At 45.9% G+C, this 10,196-nt stretch overlaps 2 protein-coding genes across 2 annotated transcripts; both read left to right on the top strand.

Annotated features, from left to right (window-relative positions):
* The first annotated feature begins 408 nt into the window (after positions 1-408).
* On the top strand, positions 409-6,010 carry LOC137206088 (uncharacterized). The gene is given in 4 exon segments (XM_067704688.1): positions 409-903; positions 2,027-4,378; positions 4,380-5,625; positions 5,628-6,010. Coding segments are annotated over 4 exon segments (3,945 nt in total). The 5' UTR covers positions 409-675; the 3' UTR covers positions 5,747-6,010.
* Positions 1,251-2,020, top strand: LOC137206090 (splicing factor 3A subunit 2-like). The gene has a single exon (XM_067704689.1). The coding sequence runs from the start codon at positions 1,251-1,253 to the stop codon at positions 1,998-2,000; it is 750 nt and encodes a 249-aa protein (XP_067560790.1). The 3' UTR covers positions 2,001-2,020.
* Positions 6,011-10,196: the final 4,186 nt, after the last annotated feature.

Raw genomic sequence — 10,196 nt, 5'->3', positions numbered from 1 at the left:
TGCTGGCGACTGCAGCTTACCAGTACTTCTTTCCTGGGCCCTGGATAATTTCCAGTAGCTGGTATCAGGATCTAAGCTATCCACTTGATGTGGACACTAGTCCCCTTGTAGCCCTCTCACAGGAGCCTTTAACCATTCGTGGCCAAAAACAAAGGAAATGGGCAAGAGTTACTGCTCTGCTTATCAGAAAGTGTCTCCTAGAGTCTTGTCTCCTAAATCATTTTTCTGGCCCCTTTATAGTAATTCTTTCTTTATTCACATTTCTTGGCCTATTGAACGCTATAATCAAATCCTCCCTCAATTTTCTTTTTTCTGAAGTATATAAAACTACATTTTCTTCAGCCTTTTTTTTAAAAAATGATAATTATCTTGTTTATTTGTATTTGGAAAATCTAATGAGATTGTGGGACTCGAGGGACATTGTTCCAGCTAATGATTAAGAACTCTCCAGACAATAGGGGCTTCTTAGACAATGGGTGAATTTCCAGGATGTCCGGCCCCCTTCCGAGAAGGAGGGAGATAAACAAAATGTAAAAAAGGTATCTGTCAAAGAACCAATCAGGAAGCCTGGGACAGGTTCCCTCTCTGGTCCGAACAGAGGCTAAGAACCTATCATTAAAAATCACAATTGAATCCACACTTTGCATAACAGGAAATTGAGACCTATAAAAGTACATGTTCACGCCCTGGGGGGGTTCCTTCTCCGGCCTCCTGCGTGAGGACCAAGGAACCCCGGTGCACCGGCCTTCAATAAACCTCTTGCGTTTTGCATCAGCTTCCGACTCTTGTTGTTTCCTGGGCGAGTCGAAACTCCTAGGAGACCGCGAAGGTCTAACATTTGGGGGCTCGTCCGGGATTCCACTCGCCCCGGACCACGAGAACATCGGGAGTTGGAGGTACCAGGTAAGCTCGAGCTTGATTGTCTGTTTGTCCCTTGTTCTTTGTGGGCCATTATCGGAGGAAGGCCGTAAGAATCGGCTTATTGTGGAATCTGTATCGGACCTCTGGCTAGGCAGACGTGCTAATAGCCGGCGTCCATGAGCCCTAGGGGACGCCCTGGTGGCTCATCTGGAAGGAGAGGCAAACTCTGTTTCCCCTTCACTCGGTTTCGGCAGTTCCCTTTGTGATAACCGCCATCTGAAGAGGTTTCGGTTTTGAAGCGAGCTCGCGGTGGCCCATACGTATATGTGTTTCGTGGAGTTTTAACTGTTTCTGTATTGTGGTCTATTCTTCTTCTCTGACGGACGACAATGGGACAAGCTATGACGACTCCTCTTTCCCTTACCCTAAGCCATTGGACCGAAGGTCGGGCCAGAGCCCATAATTTTTCGGTAGAGGTGAAGAAAGGAAAGTGGCAGACTTTGTGTGCCTCTGAATGGCCAACATTTCAGATAGGATGGCCCCCTGAAGGATCCTTTTTATTAGACAAGATTAGGTTGCTGAAGTCTAAGATATTTAATATAGGACCCCACGGACATCCAGACCAAGTACCATATGTCTTGGTCTGGGAAGATTTAATTCTCTCCCCACCTCCGTGGGTCCGACCCTTTGTTTCCTCAACAGGTACGTCCGCGCACACATCAGCAGCGTCGGAGATATTAGCCCTAAAGAAAAACCCCAACACGGAAAAGCTACCCGGCGCCCCAGATCCACCGAAAGCGATTTATCCTGACCCGCAGTCCGATTTGCTTCTTTTGGATTCCCCACCCCCTTATCCTCCGGCCCCAAATCCCCTACCACCTAGAGGTCCCCCAGCTCCACTGCCCTCGGCACCAAGGGGACCATCCATGATGGAAGAAGAAAGGGTCCCTCAGCGGGCACTAGGAGCCGGAGGGCTATCTCCCCGGACTCCACTGCCCTACCTCTTAGAGAATATGGCCCCCCCGATGGCCAAGGGAATAGACCTCTCCAATATTGGCCCTTTTCCTCTGCAGATCTTTATAATTGGAAAATGCATAACCCAACTTTTTCCGAAAATCCACAGGCCCTTACCGCTTTAATAGAATCTCTTGTTTTCTCCCACCAGCCCACATGGGATGATTGTCAGCAGCTGCTTCAGACTCTCCTAACGACTGAGGAGAGGCAACGGGTTCTTTTAGAAGCCAAAAAAAATGTATTAGGCGCCAATGGGCAACCTACCCAGCTGCCTAACGAGATTGATGCTGGTTTCCCACTCGTCAGGCCAAACTGGGATTTCAATGCCCCGGAAGGTAGGGAGCGCCTGAAAATGTATCGCCAGGCTCTGGTGGCGGGTCTCCATGGAGCGGCCAGACGGCCCACTAATTTGGCTAAGGTAAGGGAAGTAACTCAGGGGCCCCAGGAATCGCCAACTGTGTTCCTGGAACGTTTAATGGAAGCCTTTAGACGCTTTACCCCTTATGATCCAACTTCGGAGGAACATAGGGCTACTATAGCAATGGCTTTCATAGATCAAGCGGCCCCTGATATTAAGGAGAAATTACAGAGGCTAGATGGCTTGCAGGGATTTTCGCTTCAGAAGTTAGTAAAAGAGGCAGATAAAGTATATAACAAAAGAGAAACAGAGGAAGAGAAGGAAGAAAGAAAGCAGAAAGAGCAGGAAGCCCATGAAATAAGACGGGATAAGAGACAGGAGAGGAATTTAAGTAAGATACTGGCCACTGCGGTTGGAGGAAGAAATATAGGGGATAGAAATAGGCAGGAAGGGCGAACGGCAGACAGAAGGCGGCCATTAGACAAGGACCAATGTGCCTACTGTAAAGAAAAAGGACATTGGGCGAGAGAATGCCCTAAGAAAAAGAATGGAGGAAGGCCAACCAGAAACAAAATCTTAACATTGGAAGAAGAAGACTAGGAAAGTCAGGGCTCGAACCCTCTCCCCGAGCCCCGGGTAACTCTTAAAGTGGAGGGGGAACCTGTTCAATTTTTGGTAGATACCGGAGCCCAGCACTCTGTCCTTCTCCACTCAAAAGGTCCTATCTCAGCTAAAAGGTCATGGGTACAAGGAGCCACTGGGAATAAACAATATTCATGGACCACACGAAGGACAGTAGATCTTGGGATTGGACGAGTAACCCATTCATTTTTGATTATTCCGGAATGCCCCTATCCTTTGCTGGGAAGAGACTTGCTCTCCAAAGTGGGGGCTCAAATCCACTTCCAACCGGAAGGTCCCACCATAACTGACAGTAAGGGAAGATTACTCCAAATATTGACTATGAGATTGGAAGATGAATATAAATTATATGAAAAACCTTCATCTCCATGAGTTAATGTCACAGACTGGATAACTCGGTTCCCGCAAGCCTGGACAGAAACCGCCGGTATGGGGATGGCTAAAAATCGGCCCCCAGTACTAGTGGAACTCAAGGCAACTGCCACCCCAATAACGGTTCGTCAATACCCCATGAGTAAGGAAGCCAAAGACGGCATCCGTCCTCACATACAGAGGTTGCTGGAATTGGGTATTCTGGTAAGATGTCAATCCGCGTGGAATACCCCTCTCCTGCCAGTTAAGAAACCGGGAACTAATGATTATCGACCAGTACAAGACCTGCGTGAGGTAAATAAACGAGTGGCGGACCTCCACCCCACAGTACCAAATCCTTATAATCTCTTAAGCACTCTTCCGCCCCAACATACATGGTATACTGTTTTGGACCTTAAGGATGCTTTTTTCTGCCTAAGACTTTCTCCCCTCAGCCAGCCCTACTTTGCCTTCAAATGGAAGGACCCAGCATCAGGGATATCTGGCCAACTGACATGGACTCGTTTACCTCAGGGATTTAAGAACTCCCCTACCATCTTCGATGAAGCTCTTCATCAGGATTTAGCGTCATATAGAGAATCAAATCCACAGGTAACGCTACTTCAATATGTTGATGACACCTTATTAGCTGCTGAAACCCAGGAAGATTGTATCAAGGGAACTGAAAAACTGTTAACAGAGCTCGGAACCCTGGGATATAGAGCCTCAGCCAAGAAAGCACAAATATGCCAACAACAGGTCAGTTACCTGGGGTACCTGTTAAAAGGGGGACAAAGATGGCTCACGGAGAGCAGAAAGGATACGGTGGCCCAAATTCCGGCTCCCAAAAACGCCAGGCAGGTTAGAGAATTTTTGGGGACGGCTGGATTCTGTAGACTATGGATTCCAGGGTTTGCTGAGCTGGCGGCCCCATTGTACCCCCTAACCAAAAACAGCACTCCTTTCGTTTGGGGCGAAAAGGAACAACGGGCTTTTGACCAAATCAAACGAGCTTTACTTTCAGCTCCAGCCCTAGGACTGCCAGATGTAACCAAACCTTTTCATTTATATGTGGCCGAAAATAAGGGCATTGCAAAAGGAGTATTGACTCAGAAATTGGGTCCCTGGAATCGCCCAGTTGCTTATTTGTCAAAAAAAATTGGACCCTGTGGCATCAGGATGGCCCACCTGTTTAAAGATAATCGCTGCAGTAGCCGCCCTGGTCAAAGATGCTGACAAACTAACTTTAGGACAAAATCTAACGATAACAGCTCCTCATGCCCTGGAGAATGTAATCCGTCAACCACCGGGTAGGTGGCTAACTAATACCAGGATGACCCATTACCAAACCCTGTTGCTAAACTCAGATCGCATCAAGTTTGCTCCAGCCACAGGACTCAATCCAGCTACCTTGCTACCTGATCCCGATTTAGAAGGCTCCACCATCATCCATGATTGTCAGGAAGTGTTGGCTGCAGCACACGGTAGTAGACCTGATCTGACGGACCTACCCCTTCCTGATGCTGATTTTACTTGGTTTACTGATGGGAGCAGTTTCCTGGAAGGAGGTAAGCGTCAAGCTGGAGCAGCCGTGGTAGACGGAAAACAAGTCATCTGGGCAGCTGCGCTACCACAAGGGACCTCAGCCCAACGAGCTGAATTAATTGCCATGACAAGGGCATTGGAGATGGCAGAGAATAAAAAGGTAAACATCTACACGGACAGTAGATATGCATTTGCTACCGCTCATATCCACGGTGCCATCTACCAACAGAGAGGGTTGCTAACCTCAAGTGGCAGAGAAATTAAAAACAAAGACGAAATTGTGGCTCTATTGGCTGCACTCATGCTTCCCACTAAAGTTAGCATCATTCACTGCCCTGGACACCAGAAAGACAATACCCCAATAACCAGGGGTAATAATATGGCTGACCAAGTGGCCCGAGAAATAGCATCGGGAGAAGTCATTTTAGGACTGTCAGATAAAGTTCCTGAAAAACCAGGCCGCGACGAGGAAATCATCCCGGCCACAACAAAAGGAACTTTGTCCCCTCAGCAAGCAGAATCCACGTTACAACAGATTCATAGATGGACACATCTGGGGACTAAAAAAATGATATCCCTGTTACATAAAACCGGGTACGGAACCCCTGGATTGACGAAATTAGCTGAACAGATTGTACAGGAATGTGTTCCATGTCAACAGGTAAATGCTCACAAGGGAAAACTTGAAATTGGAAAAAGGCTCAGGGGAGACCGCCCAGGAACTTACTGGGAGGTGGACTTTACCGAAGTACGTCCTGGAAGGTACGGTAATAAATACCTTTTAGTTTTTGTAGACACTTTTTCAGGATGGATAGAAGCCTTCCCAACGAAGAAAGAAACAGCTGCTGTGGTAGCCGAAAAGATCCTAGAAGAAATTTTTCCTCGATTTGGGGCGCCAAAGGTAATAGGGTCCGACAATGGTCCGGCCTTCGTCGCCCAGGTAAGTCAGGATGTGGCCAGATATTTGGGGACTGATTGGAAATTACATTGTGCGTATAGACCCCAGAGTTCAGGTCAGGTAGAAAGAATGAATAGAACTCTAAAAGAGACCCTAACTAAATTGTCCTTGGAGACTGGCGGTACAGATTGGACGGTGCTCCTTCCTTTAGCCCTGTTTCGGGTTAGGAATACACCTTCCCGGTACGATCTTACTCCTTTTGAGGTGCTATACGGGGCCCCACCTCCCCTTCTCACCTTAGGAGAAGAAATAAAACCAGACTGTCAAAATAACACTGACTTGTATGCTAGGCTATTGGGACTCCAACTGGTCCAAAAGGAGATATGGTCCCAACTCGCCGAGGCCTACCAACCGGGAACACCGGGAGAAACTCATCTTTTCCAAGTCGGAGACTCCGTATACGTCCGTCGGCATCGAACCCAGACGTTGGAACCTCGATGGAAAGGACCATACACCGTCCTCCTCACCACCCCAACGGCCATAAAAGTGGATGGCATCGCTGCCTGGATTCATGCTTCACACGTGAAAGCTGCACCAGCGACGGCATCATCAGGACGGCGGGCCCAAAGAACCGACAACCCGCTCAAACTCAAGCTTGTACGAACCTAAGACTTATAATTTTGATTTTACTGCCTTTACTGACTGTAAGTGATTTTAGCCCTCACCTGCCCCAACGTCTAACTTGGCAGGTAATTTCTCAAACTGGAGATGTAACCTGGTCCATTAGCCATACTGCACCTCCCTGGACCTGGTGGCCAGACCTTTTTCCTGATGTCTGTAAACTGGCCATAGGAGCTCCCTATTGGGATCTAGAGGGTTATTATGATCAGCATAATGCTCCGTCCGAACTTCTAACTAGAGCTGATTACTCTGGAGAGGGTTGTAAAAATCAGGTCCGAAGAAGTTGGCTCAGAACCCTCTCCTTCTATGTATGCCCCGGGTTCCATCGCCCCCGATCCCTGAATTATAAATGTGGGGGAACCGAAAATTTTTATTGCCAAAACTGGGGATCTGAAACCACAGGAGATACTTATTGGAGACCCACCTCAACTTGGGATTTTATTACAGTAACAACCAACTATACTCATACTTCTTATAGGGGTCCCCAATCTGTCGCCCCCGAATGTTCAGGATGGTGCCACCCCCTGAAAATTTCCTTTAGTAATCCTGGAAAAAGAGATAAAGAATGGATAAATGGCCATTCATGGGGCATTAGATTTTACAAGAATGGATATGATTTGGGAATATTGATGACCCTTAAGCTAAAAATTGAGACTCCCGCTCCTGTGTCGATAGGCCCAAACCCTGTACTTGGCCCCCCCCCCCCCGTTACCCCCAGCCCCTAAAAATAATGGGACCTCTGGGCTGAAAGAGACAACGATTAAGCCCGGAACCCCCCAGGATAGAATGCTTTCTTTGGTGCAGGCAGCTTTTACGGTCCTTAATGCTACAAACCCGGAGGCTACAAAATCATGTTGGCTTTGTTATGCTGCCCCTCCCCCTTACTATGATGCTATAGGATATAGTTCTAATTATACTAATGTCAGCTCCCCGGACCATTGTCGATGGAAACAGGAAGGGAACAGTAAATTAACTCTGTCTTCGGTTTTTGGAAATGGTACTTGTGTAGGAGCACCTCCCCAGTCCCATCGACACCTTTGTCATGATTTTAGCCTCCCTTCAGGCTCGGGATATCTTGTACCTCCCCAAGATGGATGGTGGGCATGTAACACGGGGCTAACCCCTTGTGTTTCTCTGGAAGTTCTCAACACTTCAGCTGATTTTTGTGTACTAGTGCAATTAGTTCCTAGACTTATCTATCATTCGGATTCATCCTTTCTAGATGAATACGAGGGAAGAAAAAGATGGAAAAGAGAACCTATAACCCTCATGTTGGCCATGCTCCTAGGACTAGGAATAACTGCTGGGATAGGAACAGGAACCACAGCCCTCATACAACAACCCCAGTATTATGCAAGTTTAAGACAGGCTGTAGACATCGATCTTCGAGCATTAGAAAGTTCCATAACTCAACTAAAGGAATCACTCACCTCACTTTCAGAAGTGGTGTTGCAGAATAGAAGAGGCCTAGATTTGCTGTTTCTTAAGGAAGGGGGATTATGCGCCGCTCTAAAAGAAGAATGTTGCTTTTATATTGATCATTCAGGAACCATTACCAAAACCATGGATAAACTAAGGGAACGCTTAGATAAAAGGCAAAGGGAGAGAGAAAACGAAAAAGGATGGTTTCAATCATGGTTTGATAAGTCCCCCTGGTTTACCACCTTAATCTCTACTCTGTTGGGACCTCTTATTGTTTTATTGTTGATTTTAACTTTTGGACCATGTATTCTAAATCGCTTGATAACATTTATTAGAGAACGTATCAGTACTGTACAAGTTCTAATGCTAAGACAACAGTACCAAAGTTTACGAACAGAAGATTGAGATTCCATGATTGGAATCAATAGTCACAAGAAAAAGGGGGAAATGTGGGACTCGAGGGACACTGTTCCAGCTAATGATTAAGAACTCTCCAGACAATAGGGGCTTCTTAGACAATGGGTGAATTTCCAGGATGTCCGGCCCCCTTCCGAGAAGGAGGGAGATAAACAAAATGTAAAAAAGGTATCTGTCAAAGAACCAATCAGGAAGCCTGGGACAGGTTCCCTCTCTGGTCCGAACAGAGGCTAAGAACCTATCATTAAAAATCACAATTGAATCCACACTTTGCATAACAGGAAATTGAGACCTATAAAAGTACATGTTCACGCCCTGGGGGGGTTCCTTCTCCGGCCTCCTGCGTGAGGACCAAGGAACCCCGGTGCACCGGCCTTCAATAAACCTCTTGCGTTTTGCATCAGCTTCCGACTCTTGTTGTTTCCTGGGCGAGTCGAAACTCCTAGGAGACCGCGAAGGTCTAACATTATCACATATTTAAAAATCACATACTATCAAAAGATAAATAGTAGTAGTAATAGCTTCTGGAATATTTTTGCCCCTCATCCAACCAACGTTAGGTCCCTTACCCCTTTTCTTAGCAACTTTTATTAATTTCTTACGTGTCTATCCGAAGTTTTTTGTGGCAAAGGTACATGTGTATGTTTCAGAGGTTACTGTTGTCATGAATTCACAGAAGCCAGAGCCTGGAAAGCATTAAGTGGTCCTGAGCACCCCATTTCCAATGAGAGAGCGTAGCAGTGCTCAAACGGCTGGGTGTCCTATAATTCAACTCAATTCTGGCACTATCTACCTGTAGATAGCATCAGATCTCACATGTTAAGGGCCCACTCAGTCCAGCAGGAATGCACACACACACTTCAGGTGCCAGTCACCAAGTATATGTTGTCACCTGTGCTTCTGACCCTTGTGCCACAGATCAGAGGTTCCAACGATCCCCTTCTTAGCTTTAATTAATTTGCTCAAGTGACTCATAGAACTCACAGAAATATTCTATTAACTAGATTAACCGGTGTATTATAAAATGATAAAACTCAGCGACAGCCAGGTAGAAAACATGTATAGGATGAGGTATGGGGAGAAAGCATGGAAGCCCACTCTCCCCAATTCTCCATGTGCTCACCAACTGGGAAGCTCCCTGAACCCTGTCCTTGGGGGTTTATGGAGGCTTCAGTACACAGGTGTGACTGAATAACTCATTGGCCCTGGGCGATTGAGCTCAATCTTGAGTGGCTCTTCCCTGCCCTGAGGGCAAGGGGGTGGGACTGAAAGTTCCAACCTCTAGTCACAAGGTTGGCTCGCGACAGGCTGCCTGCTCCCATCCTTAGGTGCTTTTGGAAGATCACCTTGTTAACATAACAAAAGACACCATTATCATCTCATCACATAGGAAATCCCAAGGGTTTTAGAAACTCCGTGGCAGAAACTGGGACGCAGACCAAAAATATAATTCTTATTACTCCTAAATCACAGTTATCTAGGTAAATGTTTGTATCACCCCAAACAGGCAGTAGTCACCAGGGAAAATAAGTTAATTGCCAGTCTTTTCTATTAATTTTTAAAAATCAGATTTAAGAAGAGAATTTTTTTAATGGCCAGTGAAAATGTCTCTTACTTTAGCTCTTGCCTTTTTCTACTTATTATTTATTTTTTCAATTTTTAGTTTAGTTTTGAAAAGTGTCTTTAAGTTATTTTAAGGTTAGAACCGAACCTTCCAGGGTTAAAAAAATATTGCGTCTCTTGAAAGAGATTATTTTAGACTTAGTGAAATGGATTTGATGCTAGAGAACATGTGACATCATACATTTGACCTTTTTGAAATGGTTTACATTATATCAGCTACATTTTAAGTCCAGCAACTGTAACCAAAAAAAAGAAAGAAAAAACCCTACTAATGAAGGCAACTTTGCAGATTGATGGCATTAGATTATCAATTAAGATCTCAGTTTTAAACCAGATTTTTCCTCTAAATAGTGATCCAAAGAACACTAGTTTTACGGTCATTCT

The sequence above is a fragment of the Pseudorca crassidens genome, chromosome 14, assembly GCF_039906515.1.
Source record: "Pseudorca crassidens isolate mPseCra1 chromosome 14, mPseCra1.hap1, whole genome shotgun sequence".
NCBI classification, from domain to species: Eukaryota; Metazoa; Chordata; class Mammalia; order Artiodactyla; family Delphinidae; genus Pseudorca; species Pseudorca crassidens.
Note: the sequence above shows the minus strand (reverse complement) of the source record. Positions and strands in the feature narration are given on the sequence as shown.

Bases quoted from the DNA above. Each gene is read 5' to 3' on its own strand.
- LOC137206090 (XM_067704689.1), top strand. From the start codon at position 1,251: ATGGGACAAGCTATGACGACTCCTCTTTCCCTTACCCTAAGCCATTGG.